General features: G+C 43.1%; 1 protein-coding gene across 1 annotated transcript; it reads left to right on the top strand.

Moving 5' to 3' along the window:
- The first annotated feature begins 6 nt into the window (after nucleotides 1–6).
- LOC109885969 (Y+L amino acid transporter 2) lies at nucleotides 7–20,932 on the top strand. Its single transcript, XM_020477752.2, has 10 exons — nucleotides 7–139; nucleotides 12,838–13,413; nucleotides 13,993–14,118; nucleotides 14,223–14,367; nucleotides 15,441–15,564; nucleotides 15,998–16,101; nucleotides 18,133–18,229; nucleotides 18,495–18,644; nucleotides 18,813–18,996; nucleotides 19,113–20,932. Exons 2-10 carry the CDS (start codon nucleotides 12,912–12,914, stop codon nucleotides 19,178–19,180), a joined length of 1,500 nt encoding a protein of 499 aa, XP_020333341.1. The 5' UTR covers nucleotides 7–139; nucleotides 12,838–12,911; the 3' UTR covers nucleotides 19,181–20,932.
- Nucleotides 20,933–20,965: the final 33 nt, after the last annotated feature.

Below are 20,965 nucleotides of genomic sequence, written 5' to 3'. Positions count from 1 at the left end.
GTATCCATTCACGTGATCATTTATTGCCGCCGTCACGTGACTATGATCATTTAGTCTGCTGTGTGTTCAGTGAGGATGCCGCAACCACACACACATCTTGGCAGGTCGTCTAGCGCGATAACCAGAAAACAATAAAAAGGTAAGACAAATAGCCGATACGAATGTAGCTGTTACTAATTTCACTAGTCCGCGTAAATGCCTGATTCACAGCCTACCTTCCATGTAGGACAAAGGGGGTTGTTATTTCCTGGCAAGAAGATGGAAAAGATAACTGGTCCATTGCGTTTCCATAGGGTTTACTGGACATTACAGTAAACATATCGATATTGATTTTGGTCTGTTTCTAAAACAATCTCATTAAGGCTACAAATTCAAATCCACGATTTCCCTGTAGGGGAAACCGGGGTTGGTTGTCACAGTGTTTACTCAAAATCCAGGGCTGGCTATGTAATAATTTCAAGATAAAAATGTGGTAGATCAAGCCATGTGGTAACGAACATCTAATTGGCATGGGGGTGTCACAATCTGACAACCATCCCCAGGGTAACAATGTACCCAGTACGCTAAATTACGTTGAAAAGACACCTAGAATACTTATTTTCCGGATGTTGAAAAGCCTGTTTCACATGTTTGGACAGCACAGTCCAGTTAAATTTAATTGAATCCAGTAAAGTGCACTACAGTAGAGAGAGTACCGTACAGTTGAGTTTAATTTGAGTAAAGTAACAGTACGTTAGTTTCCAACCGGTGTGCCGCTGTTCACCGATGTGGCTTGAGGAACTCTCACGTGTGCCGCAGACTTTTGCGGAATGCACAGGTCATTTTGACTTGAGCGCCGATAATACGTTCAAACGAACATGGCTACATCTGTATCCAGTGCGCTCAGGCTGTTGTTTAATTTGTATAATTTTACTTTGTCTGTGAAAACCATTACCACGGGCAAATCTGATTTAGGTTTAGCCAGAGTTATTTATTTCTTAATATATGGCTCTGGGCTAACTGTAGCTATTCCACAGCGCCTGCCAAACAAACAAACTAAGCATGGCCTTGTCATTTGTTGCCCAAACCGATTTTACCTGAGCTACATTTTCTTCTTTCTGGCATGACACTCTTAAAGGGGTATACACAAATTGACCATCATGAGTAAGGAACTATCAAAACGAGGAAAATATTTCAAATAAACCCTATGTAATCAATTTACATTAAAATTGTCACAGAAAATAGATTGCATTATGGATCAGATGAGATGGAGGTCATTACCACAAAATAAATTGGGAACATTTTAGATGTGCTGCATAATTTTACATCCAATCAAGGTGTGCCACAGTTCAAAATAACATATTCTAGCCATGTGTATGTGACCAATACAGTTTGATTTGATATATGGATCTGTGCCATTCACTTTAAACTGGACTGTTTATAGCATGAGTGGTTGCCAGTAGATGCGCTTGTTTTGATAACAAAGCGAGAGCTGCATGTAGCCACCTGTGCACGTTTGTTCATATTCTTTGCTAGTTAGTGAGGTATTATCCCAGTTATAGCTAATTTCTAGTCAATAATGGGGGAGTGGTTGCTTCCTAGAAGAGCACAAAATGTGTGCATTCCTAGCCATCTTTGAAAAGCGAGTCAGGTAAAGAGCTTTTTTTTTTTGTATTAAAAGGGCAGTGTTGTATTTTTGAGACAGCTAATTCCAAGACAAAGTAGCCAATAGGCAGAGGGTAGCATAATATGTCTGTTTCTCTCTAATAATGATAATGAATTTTATCAAACACATTTTCAGTCATCTCCTTGTCCTGAAGGACAAGTGGATAAACAGGTTAATGATAAGCCTTCCATGAGACCTTATTAAAGGTCTCATGGAATGTGGGCCGACATTGAACACCACACATTTGCTGCCACTGTAGACTGAATGACAGAACAGCTATTTCCATGTTAGTGTTATGGGATGCCTTTTTCTCCATTGTTTTTGATGGTAGGCCACTCTGGTAGGCCTACATTATGATCAAATAGCCACAACAACCTTCTGCGCCACTGTTGAAACTGTAACTTAAAGGGGATTCAGTGTTCACAGTAAATGCGTGCCAGAAGTTGCACAGAATTTTTCACAATGTTTAAGTTTGCGCTCAGCAGACCAGAAATGTGCCAGGGAAAAAATTGAGGGAACATTGGTGAGATGCTTCATTTATGTTTACAAAGTCTGTCCATGAGAGATTAAGGTCAGCCTCAGCCCAGAATGATAATTTTACTGAAAAGAAAGGCTGATAATATAGTAGATCCATAGTCATTACTTTCCTTTGTGTATAGACCTTGTGAGTATGGTGGTTAGGCTGGGCAAAATATATATATATATATATTAGCTTCTTCTGGATCATCCAAATGCTCTCTAGCAAACTTCAGACGGGCCTGGACATGTACTGGCTTAAGCAGGGGGACATGTCTGGCACTGCAGGATTTGAGTCCCTGGCGGCTATATATATATATTATAGCTGGGACCAAAGTAACAAAGCCTACTATCAGTAACACACTACGCCGCCAGGGACTCAAATCCTGCAGTGCCAGACATGTCCCCCTGCTTAAGCCAGTACATGTCCAGGCCTGTCTGAAGTTTGCTAGAGAGCATTTGGATGATCCAGAAGAAGATTGGGAGAATGTCAGATGAAACCAAAATATAACTTTTTGGTAAAAACTCAACTCGTCGTGTTTGGAGGACAAAGAATGCTGAGTTGCATCCAAAGAACACCATACTTACTGTGAAGCATGGGGGTGGAAACATCATGCTTTGGGGCTGATTTTCTGCAAAGGGACTAGGACGACTGATCTGTGTAAAGGAAAGAATGAATGGGCCATGTGTTGTTTTTTTCTCATTTTGTCTGTCATAGTTGAAGTCTACCTATGATAAATTATAGGCCTCTCATCTTTTTAAGTGGGAGAACTTGCACTATTGGTGGCTGACTAAATACTTTGTTGCCCCACTGTGTGTGTGTGTGTGTGTATATTGGTATTTTAAGGTACAGTGGTATTGATCTGCATACTGGTACAGATCCACATACTGGTACAATCATTTTTTTTTGCAATACTGTCTATAAAGGTATTTTTGATACAGTGCTAAATAAATTTAAAGTTGGACAAATTGGACTAGTTCACTGTCAACTTTGTTTTATACTCAACCAAACTAGGACAATCAGAATGGATAAATCCCAATTAAACCACTTAGAATTAATTGGTTGTCATGCACTACTCATGAAACACATATTTTGTGCTTTTAATATTCAGAAACATCAAATACCGTCAAAGATAAGAAAAATATTGTGCTTTGATATTTTGGCTATATCGCTAAGCCCTATATCAAGGTGAATAAATGAAACCTGATATCCAGGCATTGACTCGCAACACTAACTCACTCCTTTTTGCAAAAACAAGAGCAAAACAATAGCCATCAGATCCTGTAGCAGTAACAGTACAGAATCCATTTCAAAGCGCAGAGCACAGAGGATCTGCTGGCCCTGTGCCATAAGAACATGACTCACAGACCGGACATACCCGCTCAGCAACACAGGACTTAATGTCTTATTCAGTGTCATGGCCATTGTCAAATCAAATTGCATTTGTCACATGCGCCAAATACAACAAATGTAGACTTTACTGTGAAATGCTTACTTACTATCCCTTTCCCAACAATGCAGTTAAAAAGTATGAAAATTAACAAATGGATAAAAAGAAACGTAATACAATAAAATAACAATAGCGAGGCTATATACAAGGAGTACCGGTACCGAGTCAGTGTACTGGGGTAGTTGGGGTGACTGATTGAAGTACTATGTACGGGGTGAAAAGCAGAGACCCCGGGTAGCCATTCAATTAACCTCTTCAGCAGTCTTACGGCTTTGGGGTAGAAGCTGTTCAGGAGACTTTTAGTCCCAGACTTGGCACTCAGGTACCGCTTCCTGTGCGGTATAGCAGAGAGAACAGACTGACTTGGGTGGCTGGAGTCTTCAACCATTTTTAGGGCCTTCATCTTACACCGCCTGGTATAGAAGTCCTGGATGGCAGGGAGCCTGGCCCCAGTGACGTACTGGGGTGTACACACTACCCTCTGTAGCACCTTGCGGTCGGATGCCGAGCATTTGCCATACCAAGTGGTGATGCAGCCAGTCAAGATGCTCTCAATGGTGCAGCTGTAGGAGTTTCTGAGGATTTAAGGGCCCATGCAAAGTCTTTTCAGCCTCCTGTGGGGGAAGAGATGTTGTGCCCACGTCATGACTGTGTTGGTGTGTTTGGACCATGATAGATCCTTAATGATGTGGACACCAGGGAACTTGAAGCTCTCCTTTGTCTGACTTTTGAGGTAGAGGTTGTTTTGGCACCACACGGCCAGGTATCTTGACTTCCTCCATTTAGGCCGTCTCATCGTCATCAGTGATCAGGACGACCACCGTTGTGTCTGGGCTGTACTGCTGTGGCATGGTGTTTCCAGGGTGATACACCATCCCATAGTGCTGGGCGATATGGCCAAAATACATTACTTTTGTGTATCTGTGGACACCCCTTCAAGTTAGTGGATTCTGCTATTTCAGCCACACCTGTTGCTGACAGATATATAAAATTGAGCACACAGTCATGCAATCTCCATAGCCCAACATTGACAGTAGTGGTATTACTGAAGAGCTCAGTGACATTTAACGTGGCACCGTCATAGGATGCCACCTTACCAACAAGTCAGTTCGTCAAATTTCTGCCCTGCTAGAGCTGCCCCCGTAACTGTAAGTACTGTTATTGTGAAGTAGAAGCATCTAGGAGCAACAACGGCTCAGCCATGTAGTGGTAAGCCAAACAAGCTCACAGAACGGGACCACCGAGTGCTGAAGTGCGTAGCGTGTAAAAATCGTCTGTCCTCGGTTGCAACATTCACTACCGACTTCCAACATCAGCACAAGAACTGTTTGTCGGGAGCTTCATGAAATGGGTTTCCATGGCCAAGCAGCCTAAGATCACCATGCGCAATGCCAAGCATCAGCTAGAGTAATGTAAAGTTTGCCGCCATTGGACTCAGTGGAAACGCAGTGGAGCAGTGGAAACGCAGTGGAGCAGTGGAAACGCGTTCTCTGGAGTGATGAATCACGCTTCACCATCTGGCAGTCTGACAGATGAATTTGGGTTTGGAGGATGCCAGGAGAACACTACCTGCCCGACTGCATAGTGTCAACATTTAGTCTTTTGGAGGAGGAATAATGGTCTGGGGCTGTTTTTCATGCTTCTGGCTAGGCCCCTTAGTTGCAGTGAAGGGAAATGTTAACGCTACAGCATACAATTACATTCTAGACGATTCTTTGCTTCCAACTTTGTGGCAACAGTCTCAAGAAGGCCCTTTCCTGTTTCAACATGACAATTCCCCCATGCACAAAGTGAAGTCCATACAGAAATGGTTTGAAAGAACTTGACTGGCCTGTACAGAGCCCAACCCCCATTGAACATATTGAAATAGAATGCCGACTGCGAGCCAGGCCTTATCGGCCAACATCAGTGCCCGACTTCACTTATGCTCTTGTGGCTGAATGGGTGCAAGTCACCGCAGCAATGTTCCAACATCTAGTGGAAAGCCTTCTCAGAAGAGTGGAGGCTGTTATAGCAGCAAAGGGGGGACCAACTCCATATTGATGCCTATGATTTTGGAATGAGATGTTTGACACGAGCAGGTGTCTACATACTTTTGGTCATGTAATGTCCACAATATTTTACTTTTGACGGTATTTCATTTTTCTGAATAATTAAAGTTCTAAATATGTTTCAAGAGTACTGCATGACCCTAGGATGTCATTTTATTCAAAGTGGTTTAAATGTTTTTTCTCCATTCTGATTTGTTTTATACTCAACCAAACCAACCAACAGGACACAAATGGCAGTGAAGTTATCCAACTTTTCATTTATTTAGCACTGTATCAACATAACCTTAGACTGAATTGTAAAAATCCATGCTGGTATACCTCAAAATTAAACCATTCCATTATATAGCACTAGGGTTTGATATGTCATTGATACTGTATACACCTCATCGGTGTGAGAATCTGTACATTATTTCATGAGGAGAAACAAAAGCAGAGCCCCTTCCAGACAGGGCGGTTCAGAAACACAACCCCTGTTTTGTTCCAGGTTCAAATAACCACCTGTGGGATGTGGCTATTGACACCTCTTTTTCTCTCACAGTCCACATGTATAGTGCATATCTTAGTGGAATGACAGTCCATGTTCCCTCAATTTTTTTTTCAGGACAGGAAATTTCTGCCCTGCTGAGCGCAAACTTGAATGTTGTGAAAATTCAGTGCAACTTCTGGCGCGTGTGAACACTGAAGCTGTACCCGCTTTAAGTTAGTTTTAAGTGACCAAGTAGGCTACTGTGGCTATTTGATCCTAATGTAGGCCTACCAGAGTGGCCTACCATCAAAAACAATGGAGAAAAATTAATCCCATAACACTTTAACATGGAAATAGCCGTTCTGTCATTGTCTACAGTAGCAGCAAATGGATGGTATTCAATATAGGCCTACACTCCATGAGGATAATGCAGGGCTTGACATTAACATGTTTATCCACTTGTCCTTCAGACAAGTACAGTAGGTGACTGAATGTTCTTGTTTTCATGCAAGAAACCACTTTACAAAATAAATTGCATTATTATTCCCATTACAGAGAATCATACAAAATGATGGTTCCTTTATTATTTTCCCCTAACCCTACCACCCCTCTCCTAATTGGAGTAAACTAGTAGCCTTTTGTCTTGAATAAGTTAAGTAGCCAGTCTCAATACATTTACCTGACTAACTTTTCAAAGAAAGCTAGCAATGCACACATTTTTGTGCTCTTGAAGGAAGCAACCACTACCCCATTGTTGACTAGAAATGAGCTATGAGCAATTAACTCAAGAACTAGCGAAAGCATATGAAGAAATGTGCATAGGTGGCTATATAATCTCAAAACAAGTTCATCTATTCTCAGCCGCTTATGCTGTAAACCGGTACTTCAAAGTGAACGGCACAGATCCATAAATGGCTATTTGCATATAGGCCTACTACAGCTCTGATTGGTTATGGTGAGAGTACTGAGTCATGCCTTTCAATGCAATAGATTCCTACTCTGATGCGCTCTACCTAATATGAAAATATTTTGCACAGTTAGATTTGCATACTAAGTCTTGCATAGTTCATTTTTGTTTCGGTATGTTACATTGAAAGTGGCTAATTGGTTGACTTGAGCAATTCCCACAGTTAAAATCAAATCCAATTTTATTTGTCACATACACATGGTTAGCAGATGTTAATGTGAGTGTAGCGAAATGCTTGTGCTTCTAGTTCCGACAATGCAGTAATAACCAACAAGTAATCTAGCTAACAATTCCAAAACTACTACCTTATATACACAAGTGTAAAGGGATAAAGAATATGTACATAAAGATATATGAATGAGTGATGGTACAGAGCGGCATAGGCAAGATGCAGTAGATGGTATCGAGTACAGTATATACATATGAGATGAGTATGTAAACAAAGTGGCATAGTTTAAAGTGGCTAGTGATACATGTATTACATAAAGATGCAGTAGATGATATAGAGTACAGTGTATATACCCTACATTATTTCTCATATGTATACGTATGTAAACATTCTATTAAGTAGCATTGTTTAAAGTGGCTAGTGATATATTTTACATCAATTCCCATTATTAAAGTGGCTGGAGTTGAGTCAGTGTGTTGGCAGCAGCCACTCAATGTTAGTGGTGGCTGTTTAACAGTCTGATGGCCTTGAGATAGAAGCTGTTTTTCAGTCTCTCGGTCCCAGCTTTGATGCACCTGTACTGACCTCGCCTTCTGGATGATAGCGGGGTGAACAGGCAGTGGCTCGGGTGGTTGTTGTCCTTGATGATCTTTATGGCCTTCCTGTGACATCGGGTGGTGTAGGTGTCCTGGAGGGGAGGTAGTTTGCCCCCGGTGATGCGTTGTGCAGACCTCACTACCCTCTGGAGAGCCTTACGGTTGTGGGCGGAACAGTTGCCGTACCAGGCGGTGATACAGCCCGACAGGATGCTGTCGATTGTGCATCTGTAGAAGTTTGAGTGCTTTTGGTGACAAGCCGAATTTCTTCAGCCTCCTGAGGTTGAAGAGGCGCTGCTGTGCCTTCTTCACGATGCTGTCTGTGTGGGTGGACCAATTCAGTTTGTCTGTGATGTGTACGCTGAGGAACTTAACTTACTACCCTCTCCACTACTGTTCCATCGATGTGGATAGGGGGGTGTTCCCTCTGCTGTTTCCTGAAGTCCATAATCATCTCAGTTGAGCGATATGTTGACGGTGTTAACCAAAGGGGAAAAGTTGAGTGAAATTCAATCTTTTGCTGATATTTCTTTGTCGTGGCAGTCTGAGGGGAGCTGCGTGCCCGTGCAGTTTAGAGGGAATATTTCAGACCGTCCCATGCAAATATGGCAACTCTATTCCTGGAAGAGCGAACTTTACATGGCGCTGTATTTGAAGGTTTCCTAGAAAGTAGGGCAGGAATTAAAGGCGCTCACTTTCAGCACATGGGGCTGCATGGGGCTCCCACCCTTACACTCACGTCACCTTTCTGAGCAATTCATACATTTAATTTCACTCAAAGAAGTCTGTTTACCTCTCACCTGTCTTCATCAAAATTATATGGTAAAAAGTAATTATGCTTAATTTAAAAATAAAAATTTTTTAAACCTTTTTATTTAACTAGGCAAGTCCGTTAAGAACAAATTCTTATTTTCAATGACGGCACAGTGGAACAGTGGGTTAACTGCCTGTTGAGGGGCAGAACAACAGATTTGTACCTTGTCAGCTCGGGGATTTTAACTTGCAACCTTTTGGTTACTGTTAAGGGTTGCGTCAATCGAATCTGGTATCAGAATAAATATGACACTGAGTCACCGATTGTAAACTATGTACTTTTTTATTAGCTAAGCAATAAGTGGTAAATGCAATTTTCGTATACACTGGTCCGCTGTAACACCACGCAGGGTAGAACAGAGAACTGACTTGTTCCTGACAAAGTTATTATAATATACTCTGACAGAAGTAGTTCCTGCTTCCGAGCCGTCCTGTCAGAGTAGAGACTGTGCCCCCTAGGCGCTTCAGCGGTTAGGCATTGTAGCTGTGTAGAATATCTATGCGCTCATACTCTCGATACAGTTATCACACACCTGGCTCCTGTTATCTAACAAAAGAGTGTTTGTTCTCTACACTACGTTCTGTATGCGCAACTCATTATAACTGCCTAAACCCAAGGTTAGCCATTTTCCGCTAATGTTACTTCTAACTCACACAGACACCCTCATGATAGGCCAAGCATATTGTCAATCTCTTGACAAGCAGATGGTATAATCGTAGAATAAGTCATGCCTAGTTATTGACAGAGTGCAGTTATATCAGAGATATTTGTCCTCATTGACGCAATCAGTTAAGGCACATTTATTTTCACGCATTTCACACATTCATCACATGGAATGTACAGCCCTGCCCCAGCACTGACTGCACTGTAGAGGGCATTATGAGCCAGGATGTGATGTTATCATACATACCATGACTGCATTTCAAACAACTCAAAGTAGACCGCCTTCGGCCCTAAACACACTGTTCTATGCCCTTGGGGGAATTCCCGCGGCCGTTTTTAACGTAAGCCCCTCAGCCCTCGTTTTTAACGGAGTTTACAAGTGTACAATTAAGTTCACTTCGAGGGCATGAAACGCCCCATAATTCAATTTGAGGCCTAAGGGAATAGGGTGTCTTTTTTAAGTGTTTCGGAATGCAGCCCATGAGTGTGCCCACTGGCATAGCGCAGATTCTCAGGTTAGAGTTTGCGTCAGCCACTCAAAGTATAGACTACCGATCGCTCACCATGGATCTGACATTGTGACGTCTACGCTGCTGCCTATCAGTTTATGTGGTGCAAGGGCTTGAAGTAGCCTATAGCTTTGCTTTAATGGGTACATGTTTATTTTATTTAATTGGTCGTCATTTTCTAATGTTAAGCCTAACGTTTATGTTTCACGTAGTTACAGGCCTACGGTATCGCAATGCTGCTATTTAGAATGCAGGCTGGCCGCAATAATGTTTTTAACTATTATGTAATTAAATTGGGAAATTCAAACATTACAGATTCAGAGATGGATGGAAGGGGTTGATGGGATTAAAGGATGGGATAAAAAAATAACGATGATGAAACGTCCTCTCGCTGTCAACTGCGTTTATTTTCAGCAAACTTAACATGTGTAAATATTTGTACGAATATAACAAGATTCACCAACTGAGACATAAACTGAACCAGTTCCACAGACATGTGACTAACAGAAATGGAATAATGTGTCCCTGAACAAAGGGACACATTAATCAAAAGTAACAGTCAGTATCTGGTGTGGCCACCAGCTGCATTAAGTACTGCAGTGCATCTCATCCTCATGGACTGCACCAGATTTGCCAGTTCTTGCTGTGAGGTGTTACCCCACTCTTCCACCAAGGCACCTGCAAGTTCCTGGACATTTCTTGGGGGACCCTCCAATCCAACAGGTCCCTGACGTGCTCAATGGGATTGAGATGTGGGCTCTTCGCTGGCCATGGCAGAACACTGACATTCCTGTCTTGCAGGAAATCACGTACAGAACGAGCAGTATGGCTGGTGGCATTGTCATGCTGGAGGGTCATGTCAGGATGAGCCTGCAGGAAGGGTACCACATGAGGGAGGAGGATGTCTTCCTTGTAACGCACAGCGTTGATTGCCTGCAATGACAACAAGCTCAGTCCGATGATGCTATGACACACTGCCCCAGACCATGACGGACCCTCCACCTCCAAATCGATCACTCTCCAGAGTACAGGCTTCGGTGTATGATAAACATGAATCCGACCATCACCCCTGGTGAGACAAAACCACGACTCGTCAGTGAAGAGCACTTTTTGCTGGTCCAGCAATGGTGGGTTTGTGCCCATAGGTGACGTTGTTGCCAGTGATGTCTGGTGAGGACCTGCCTTACAACATGCCTACAAGCCCTCAGTCCAGCCTCTCTCAGCCTATTGCGGACAGTCTGAGCACTGCTGGAGGGATTGTGCGTTCCTGGTGTAACTCTGGTAGTTGTTGTTGCCATCCTGTAGCTGAGCCGCAGGTGTGATGTTCAGCTGTACCGATCCTGGCAGGTGTTGTTACACGTGGTCTGCCACTGCCTCCCTGTAGCGCTCTCTTAGGCGTCTCACAGTACGGACATTGCAATTTATTACCCTGGCCACAGCTACAGTCCTCATGCCTCCTTGCAGCATACCTAAGGCACATTGACGCAGATGAGCAGGGACCCTGGGCATCTTTCTTTTGGTGTTTTTCAGAGTCACTAGAAGGCCTCTTTATTGTCCTAAGTTTTCATAACTGTGACCTTCATTGTCTACCGTCTGTAAACTGTTAGTGTCTTAACGACTGTTCCACAGGTGCATGTTCATTAATTGTTTATGGTTCATTGAACAAGCATGGAAAACAGTGTTTAAACCCTTTACAATGACGATCTGTGAAGTTATTTGGATTTTTATGAATTATCTTTGACAGACAGACAGTGTCCTGAAAAAGGACATTTTCTTTTTTTTAAATATCTTGTGGAGAGCCCTGACATTATCTTTCTGACTCACCTACTACCCATGTAGATTGGACAACACAAACGCATCACTTTAGGGTTGGCAGATGTCTGGAGTGACACATCGTCCCATCCTCCTGTCCAAATATTGTGGAGATTCAATCGTATCTTTTTTTTTTCTCTCTCTTGGGGGTGCACACAGAGGTGTCAATTGACTGGCAGGAAGAACAAAATATGTAAAGGACACATTGCTAGGCCTAAACGGTGTTAAACCTAGTTATTTAAAAAAAAGAAATCTAGTCTAGACTGCATTTATTTTCAAATTGGTTGGACCATGTACTATTGTCCATAGAAATACTCATATCAGCATAGCTGTGGGAAGTAGGGGTGTGAGGGTCCCCCCACAAAATGAGTGAACTAGACCTTTATTACTCCTGTATAAAAAAAATACTCTGGGCTAAGTATTTACAAGTCCGTCATCCTGTTGAGTTCGCCACTGGGTGGACATGCTGGTGTTCCTCGCCAGAAACCTTTTATGGGGCCTAAGACGTGGTTAAAAACTCGACCTAAATGGTTCCTCATTGCACTTTTTAAAATTTCATTTTTTCATTCAAATCCAGATGAATCTTAATCGAAAGACAGTTTATAGGATAGGCTGGAATATTCTGTCAAACCTTGAATGATTTATTTGCACTGGGGTTTTTTTTGCACTAATTTAGGTTATTTTTGTACTTATTTGTGTTTAGGCTACTTTATTTATTCCCCAAATTTGTAGGCCTATATGAAAGGATTTTTACAGTTTGACAGGCAAAATAGGCCTGTTTGTTTTTTTGTTGCCTAAATCAATATTCATTCAAGTGTTAAAGATTGTTATAGGCTAAATAATGTATCTGTTGACTTTTATATAAAATGCACAAATTCAAATAGACTAAACCTGTTGTTTTGTGACATCGCAATGTCGTCAACATCGACGATGGCTGTCAAACATTGCCATAGACGATGCAATTGGGTTATTTTTCAAAATAATTTCTTAAATTTAGGCCAACAGAGCTGTGGGTGTGTTCGCTACACCGGGGAGTGGGTCTAGAGAGTAGATGGAATACATTTGGATTAGACCACTCCACGCTCTCTGCCTGCTTCAGAGGCATTAGCTACGCCAGTTTTCCTTCTCTCTCTTTCAATTCTCAAATTCTCCGTCTTCCCCTTTTCTTGTCTCTTAAGGCAGGTAGCACCCAATCAGAGGGGACCCTCTTCCCAGAAGTAGCCAGCCAGCCAGGCCCCCAGACAGTCCCAGCATGGAGAACCGGGACGAGTCCAGGAAGCTGAACGAGAGCTCCTCGCCCCCCGACGACACTGACGCCGTGGCCCCCGAGCAGGCTAAAGAAAGCATGCAGATGAAGAAGGAGATCTCCCTGCTCAACGGAGTCAGCCTCATCGTAGGCAACATGATTGGCTCGGGCATCTTCGTGTCTCCCAAGGGCGTGCTCATCTACAGCGCCTCCTACGGCCTGTCGCTGGTCATCTGGGCCGTCGGTGGAATATTCTCAGTGGTCGGCGCTCTGTGTTACGCAGAGCTGGGCACCACCATCACCAAGTCCGGGGCCAGCTATGCCTATATCCTGGAATCCTTTGGTCCATTCATTGCCTTTATTCGCCTGTGGACATCACTGCTCATCATTGAGCCCACCAGTCAGGCGGTCATCGCCATAACATTCGCTAACTACCTGGTGCAGCCGCTCTTCCCCACGTGTGAGCCACCCTACTCAGCTTCGCGCCTCATCGCAGCCGCCTGCATATGTGAGTAAACCCTTATCACGCGCTTAGGCACTCTCTGCTTCACTTTATCCTTCTCTCACGAATGGCAAACGAAGCATCAAAGGACACTCTGAAAATGCAAATAGGACATTAGCAGACCGTTTAATTCCAGTTGAGTAACTTAGAACGCTCTCAAATTGCTCTTAGGAGGACTTGCTCTTCAGGTTTTCCAGTACCTTCCTACCTCATACCCATTTCAGTAACACTACGTGACTTCAACAGGCAGAATTAGTACATAATGTACCCTGTAACGCAGGAACAGTAACTGATTCCAGAACTGTTTTCATGCATGCGTGTGCACTCACTGCGCTGTGTATCTGTACAGACAGCAGCCCAACAGAACAGAACAGGGCAGGGCAGAACTACTCTTGAGTTAAGAAGCTTCGAGTCCTCTCTTCATGTGACCTGTGAATTGTAACGTAACTAATTGAATGAGTGCTCTGTGATTTGAAAGACTCTCATAGCACAGTAAAAATATTTGGTCTTTGATCTATAACAGTCCTCTGCTAAGTACTAGTCTTCTGATGTTGTGTGAACACTCGTGTCTTTGATTGGCCCTAGGTTTGCTGACATTCATCAACTCGGCCTACGTGAAGTGGGGCACCAGGGTGCAGGATGTCTTCACTTACGCCAAAGTTCTTGCCCTCATCGTCATCATCATCACAGGCGTAGTGAAACTATGCCAAGGTCAGTGACACTGTAACACTGCTGCCAACACACTCATTTTCGTATCCGTTTTTTATCCCATTGCATGAGAGGTTGTATAGTAATTATTGTCTGCCTCCTCTCAGGATACACTGTGAACTTTGAGGCGTCATTCCAGGGCTCTTCCACAGACCCAGGAGACATTGCCTTGGCCCTGTACTCTGCCCTGTTCTCCTACTCGGGCTGGGACACACTCAACTTTGTTACCGAGGAGATCAAGGACCCAGAGAGGTACTCATGACGTCCTGACAACACGTACCAAACATACCGCTTGATTTCCGCCTCTCCATGTCATCTACAAGACACTGCTAGGTAAAGTCCCCCCTTATCTCAGCTCGCTGGTCACCATAGCATCTCCCACCTGTAGCACACGCTCCAGCAGGTATATCTCTCTAGTCACCCCCAAAACCAATTCTTTCTTTGGCCGCCTCTCCTTCCAGTTCTCTGCTGCCAATGACTGGAACGAACTACAAAAATCTCTGAAACTGGAAACACTTATCTCCCTCACTAGCTTTAAGCACCAACTGTCAGAGCAGCTCACAGATTACTGCACCTGTACATAGCCCACCTATAATTTAGCCCAAACAACTACCTCTTTCCCAACTGTATTTAATTTTAATTTATTTATTTATTTTGCTCCTTTGCACCCCATTATTTTTTTATTTCTACTTTGCACATTCTTCCATTGCAAAACTACCATTCCAGTATTTTACTTGCTATATTGTATTTACTTTGCCATCTTGGCCTTTTTTGCCTTTACCTCCCTTCTCACCTCATTTGCTCACATTGTATATAGACTTGTTTATACTGCATTATTGACTGTATGTTTGTTTTTACTCCATGTGTAACTCTGTGTCGTTTTATCTGTCGAACTGCTTTGCTTTATCTTGGCCAGGTCGCAATTGTAAATGAGAACTTGTTCTCAACTTGCCTACCTGGTTAAATAAAGGTAAAATAAATAAAATAAATAAAATAAAAAAATAGTCCGTCATTAACTAGACCAACTGCTCCGCTCCCCTGCTAGAACGGTAACTGGGTTCCATTACTAATTGGAGGAAGCTTAGGTAACAAGGATGTGTGAATGCAGTGGTAGATAATGGAGTTCCATAGTGATTGCTGGCAGGTGGGTGTTATTCCAAAGTAGAACCTACCGTATGTACGTTCACACATTGACATGTAACCTTACCACCATGTTGCACTGTTTTGTTTAAGCAAGTTCACTCCGGCTAGAGTATATGCCAAAGCAAAGAGAGACATATACTGTGTGAACGATCATGTTTGACCTCTTGACCCTGTTCCCATAGGAACCTGCCCCTGTCCATTGCCATCTCCATGCCCATCGTCACGATCATATATATCATGACTAACGTGGCTTACTACGCCGTGCTGGACATGAGTGCCATCCTCGCCAGTGACGCTGTGGCTGTGGTGAGTTCAGAATTAAGAGCGCTCACTTTTATATCATGGAATGGGTTTTATTTAGTTTATTGGGCCAATGGGTCTCTGTTGAAGGGCAGATTACTTACTGCTCTGATTTCCGGGAATGTGCCGACCAACGTGCCACACGTTGAAGTAATTACCATACAATTAATGCCCTTGCTTGTTTTTTGAAAATGTTTTATGTATACATTGAGTTGATGTTCTGTTCTTAGGCCTGTTTGTCTTTGTTTCTATAAGCACCTGCTCACCCTCAGGCGACTGTGTCAGGGCTGGGCCGCCTGGCCCGTTGACAGTCAGGATGTTTAATCTGACAGACTCCCGACAGACTCCCGTTTTAGATATGGATCTTTCTTTAGCCATGTGTAAAAGTGTGTGTTTTTTAATATCCTGTGTGAAATATGTTTTATCTTCTCCTCTGTAGACGTTTGCAGACCACACTCTGGGAGTGATGAGCTGGACCATCCCCATCGCTGTGGCTCTGTCCTGTTACGGAGGGCTAAACTCCTCTATTATCGCCGCATCCAGGTAAATCCTGTGACACGCTCGCTCTCCCATACAATGCCCTAAGTTTTATGGTCTTGCTGTTCAGTCTAAGGCCTCGATTTCATGTTCCATCTGGTTATGTTGTACTCCGATGGTTTTTTACAGTGACCTTCTATAATAAACACCAGCTGGAGTTGTTTTCTGGTAATGGCTATGGAGGTACACTAAAAGTATGTGGACACCTGCTCGTCGAACGTCTCGTTCCAAAATCATGGGCATTAATATGGAGTCGGTCCCCCATTTCCTGCCATAACAGCCTCCACTCTTCTGGGAAGGCTTTCCACTAGATGTTGGAACATTGCTGCGGGGACTTACAGCCATTCAGCTTCAAGAACATTAGTGTGGTTGGGCACTGATGTTAGGCCTGGCTCGTAGTCAGAGTTTCAATTTATCTCAAAGGTGTTTGTTGAGGTCAGGGCTCTGTGCAGGTCAGTCAAGTTCTTCCACACCGATCTCGAGAAACAATTTCTGTATGGACCTCGCTTTGTGTATGGGGGCATTGTCATGTTTAAACAGGAAAGGGCCTTCTTGAAACTGTTTCCACAATGTTGGAAGCACAGAATCGTCTAGAATGTCATTGTATGCCGTAGCATTAAGATTTCCCTTCACTGGAACTAAGGGTCCTAACCTGAACCATGAAAAACAGCCCCAGACCATTATTCTTCCTTCCCCAAATGTTAAAGTTGGCACTACGCATTCGGGCAGGTTGCGTTCTCCTGGCATCTGCAAAGCCCAGATTTGTCTGTTGGACTGCCAGTTGGTGAAGCGTGATTCATCACCCCAGAGAATGTGTTTCCACTGCTCCAGAGTCCAATGGCGCCGAGGTTTACACCACTCCAGCCGACGCTTGGAATTGAGTATGGTGATCTTAGGCTTGTGTGTGGCTGCTCGGCCATGGAAACCCATTTCATGAAGCTCCCGACTAACAGTTATTTTGCTGATGTTGCTTCCAGAAGCAGTTTGGAACTCAGTAATAAGTGTTGCAACTGAGGACAGACGGCTGAGCTGTTGCTGCTCCTAGACATTTTCACTTCACAATAACACCACTTACAGTTGACTGGGGCAGCTTTAGCAGGGTAGAAAGTTGACCTACTGACTTGTTGAAAAGATGGCATCTTATGACGGTGCATGTTGAAAGTCACTGAGCTCTTCAGTAAGGCCATTCTACTGCCAATGTTTGTCTATGGAGATTGAATCGCTGTGTGCTCGATTTTTAGACATCTGTGAGCAATGGGTGTGGCTGAAATAGCCAATTCCACAGTGTATGCTGTGTGCCACAGATTTACCATTATGTTGTCCAGATGCTCTAGTGGCTGCTAGTGCTGAGTGATTAACTGAAATGTCAGTTGTTTGAAAAATAACTAATTGACCGACATCTGTTCAATTATTTGAATTCCATTTTGTTAGTTTTTTTTCCTCTTCCTGTGAGCTCAATGCTGCAGGTTCACTAGTCATCATTTCAGATCATGCCTGGACTGTGTGACGTAGCAGTGAGTTGTAGTTACCAGTAGGCCAATGTTCTGCATAGTTTGGTGCAGAAAACGTGATAATTAACTACAATGACCACGGAGAGGGAGAGAAGAGACAGAAGAGGCGCAATTGAAAGGGGTAGAGAGCAGTTGCTTCGAGGTATCTCTACCTGAAAATACATTATCAAAAGTGATTGATAGTTGGTATTTAGCAGTCATAAAAGTAAACCCTTACTTTTGTCAGACTGCATATGCAGCAGCTCGATTGAGATGACTTGGAATCAAATAAAACAAAATAAATATTTTATTAAGTAAAATAATGTGGATAACTGACTTTTTAATAATTGATAAGCAGTAATGGGCCGTCACTACCATCATGGGACTTGTATTAATTGTTTTATTCTGTGCTGTTCAACCCACATAATGCATAGTGCATTTAATGTAAAAAAAATCTATCTTTTTAAAAATCTACACGAAACTGAACCGACCAACAACAAAAAACCACTAATCGCTCAGCACTAAGTGATACCTCTGCCGTTGGCAGGCTGTTCTTCGTGGGTGCTCGTGAAGGTCACCTCCCGGACGCCTTGTCAATGATTCATGCGGAGAGGTATACTCCTGTCCCTGCTCTGCTCTTCAACGTAAGCACCCCCTTTCCTTACATCACACACTTTAGAACCATTTCATCAACTGTTATGCTAAACAAACAAAGTAAAAACATCTCCACTGTCCACATCAACTCAAAGCTGCTGTCAGTGCTGACACCTGGTGGATGGACATGCCCAGTGCAGCTTCCTAACTATCTGGTGTGGATGATGCTGATGAGCCATGTCTCTCCCTGCTGGTGAGTCATACGTCCTGCCTCTGTTGACCAGTGTCTTTTTTGTTGTTGTTGTGTATCCACAGTGTGCCATGGCCTTGGTTTACCTGACTGTAGAGGATGTCTTCCAGCTGATCAACTACTACAGCTTCAGCTACTGGTTCTTTATGGGTCTGTCTATCGCCGGGCAGATCTACCTGCGCTGGAAGGAACCAGACAGACCCAGACCACTCAAGGTGAGAACTTGACTGTCTCACTTGTGAACTAATATGTTCATACTTTATCAATGAATAGACTAAAGATCAAATCTCTTGGAAGACACGTAGTTACATGTAAGGCAACAATTAATGTTATTTTCTCCTTCCATGTCTGTGCTTGTCTCCCCTATGTGTTCCTGTGTGCAGTTGACCCTGTTGTACCCCATCATCTTCTGTTGTTGCACTGTGTTCCTCGTGGCAGTGCCACTGTACAGTGACACCGTCAACTCTCTCATTGGCATCGCCATTGCCCTCTCCGGAGTGCCGGTCTACTTCCTGGGCATCCACCTGCCCGAGTCCAAACGCCCACCCTACATTACCAAGTTACTACGTGAGTTACCCTCTCTCAATAAGACCCTTTCCTCAGCCTGGAAAGATGTGGAAACAGTATTTTCATTTTTAGTAATTTAATGATTGCGCTAACCCTCTTTCTTTCACTTGTGCTAGGTTCTTTCACACGCTTTACCCAGCTCACCTGTTTCTGTGTGCTCACCGAGATGGACATCAGTGGGTAAACCTCACTCCCAACCATGACACAAAGCTCTCACCATGTTACCCGCCACCCTCTGCAATTCACAAACAGACACATGGGACCAACTCATGGAAATTCACCTATTTTTGGGGGGGAATATTTAATAATTTTACCAGAATGTCTCACTACTATGTTAGTCTGTAGTTTACAAGTTGGGACACTATACACACGTTTACACGCACAGACAGGTATAGAGAGGTGACAGTGTGGGACTCCAGTTGCTTTTCACTGTTGCCAACCTGATGCCTGATGGTTCATGTGAAGTTAAGCATTTGGCAAGGACAGATCCCAAGAAAAGCCATGGTCATCTGGCCAGTACTCTGGGACATCCCCTCTCCTTATGTCATTATCCTACTCAAAGTTTCACTTCTCCTCATCTCCTGACATATCATTGTCCCTTGCCTGGTGTATGGGGTGAGATCCACATTAGAGCATATGGAGTTGTTCTCTCCCTTCTCAGAGGCTGGAGATCTATGTAAGGTGGCAGTACATCTCTTATCTCGTGATGGAATGACCTAAAGAGGTTGTTTTGATGTCAGAGGGTATAGGTATGCACTTTTAATATGCTGTGCCTGTCAAATACATATACACTGAGTGTACAAAACATTAGGAATACCTGCTCTTTCCATGAGACTGTCCAGGTGAAATCTATGATCTCTTATTGATGTCACCTGTTAAATCCACTTCAATCAGTGTAGATGATGGTTATGAGAAAGGTTAAATAAGGATTTTTTTTATTTATTCTTGAGACATGGGTTGTGCATGTGTGCCATTCAGAGGGTGAACTGGTAAGACAAAATATTTAAATGTCCTTGAATGGGGTATGGTAGTAGCTGTCAGGCGCACCGGTTTGAGTGTCAACTGCAACTCTACTGGGTTTTTCACACTCAAGTTTTCCCGTATCAAGAATGGTCCAACACCAAAAGGCCATCCATCTAGCTTGAGACAACTGTGGGAAGCATTGGAATCAACATGGGCCAGCATCCCTGTGGAATGCTTTCGACACCTTTCAAGCCAGACAAATCGAGGCTGTTCTGAGGGCAAAAACTCAATATTAGGAAGTCGTTCCTAATGTTTTGTACACTCAGTGTATGTCTGTATATCTGGAAGGGACATGCAAACAGACCGGTTTTCATAAATATTCAAATGTATTTCTTAAAGGTGATGCTACGGTCTTGTTCTCTTGGAGCTATGGATGATGGTTTATTGGAAAAAGGGAACAAATGACTCAACGTCTGCTGCTACATGGTTGTTCAGTGTTTTTTTTCCCCAGCCCTCCTTTCTGGTGTTACTTCAGTTATGAGATGCTCATTTTTCTGTGAACTGCTGACTGACCTTAGTAAGGTTAATGTAGTATGCAAACTATTTATCCATAAACACCTTCTGTACTACTTTTGAAAATGTGCAATAGCCAACTGTCATCTCAGCAACAGCAAATGTAACCCTCCAAAGACCATGGTGACTGAGGCCATGTCAGCTTTACCAATAGTTGGGATCACTTGATGGGCCTATTAGGGCAGCAGCAGTGAATTAAACAGAACGTTAACTTTATTGTACCTGTAAGTTAACCATGCAAAGGATCTCCTGGGCCAATATTTATAGTTATTCAGTGAATATGAAAGACGCTGTTACCCATGAACAAGTTAAATGAGGAATGAGTTGGCTCTGTCAGTTTGCCTGCTGAATACTAATTCCATGGAAGATTGGTTTTATTAATAAAACTTCTTAACCAGTTTGCAGTATAATTTCATTCATTACAGCAATAATG

This window comes from Oncorhynchus kisutch, linkage group LG3, assembly GCF_002021735.2.
Source record: "Oncorhynchus kisutch isolate 150728-3 linkage group LG3, Okis_V2, whole genome shotgun sequence".
Lineage (NCBI taxonomy): Eukaryota > Metazoa > Chordata > Actinopteri > Salmoniformes > Salmonidae > Oncorhynchus > Oncorhynchus kisutch.
Note: the sequence above shows the minus strand (reverse complement) of the source record. Positions and strands in the feature narration are given on the sequence as shown.

What these genes read in the sequence shown, in the direction of transcription:
- LOC109885969 (XM_020477752.2), top strand. Translation starts at nt 12,912, where the DNA reads ATGGAGAACCGGGACGAGTCCAGGAAGCTGAACGAGAGCTCCTCGCCC. An exon ending in CCAGTGACGCTGTGGCTGTG is followed by an intron (nt 15,565 to 15,997) that starts GTGAGTTCAGAA and finishes TCTCCTCTGTAG; the next exon opens with ACGTTTGCAGACCACACTCT. An exon ending in ACAGACCCAGACCACTCAAG is followed by an intron (nt 18,645 to 18,812) that starts GTGAGAACTTGA and finishes TCCTGTGTGCAG; the next exon opens with TTGACCCTGTTGTACCCCAT.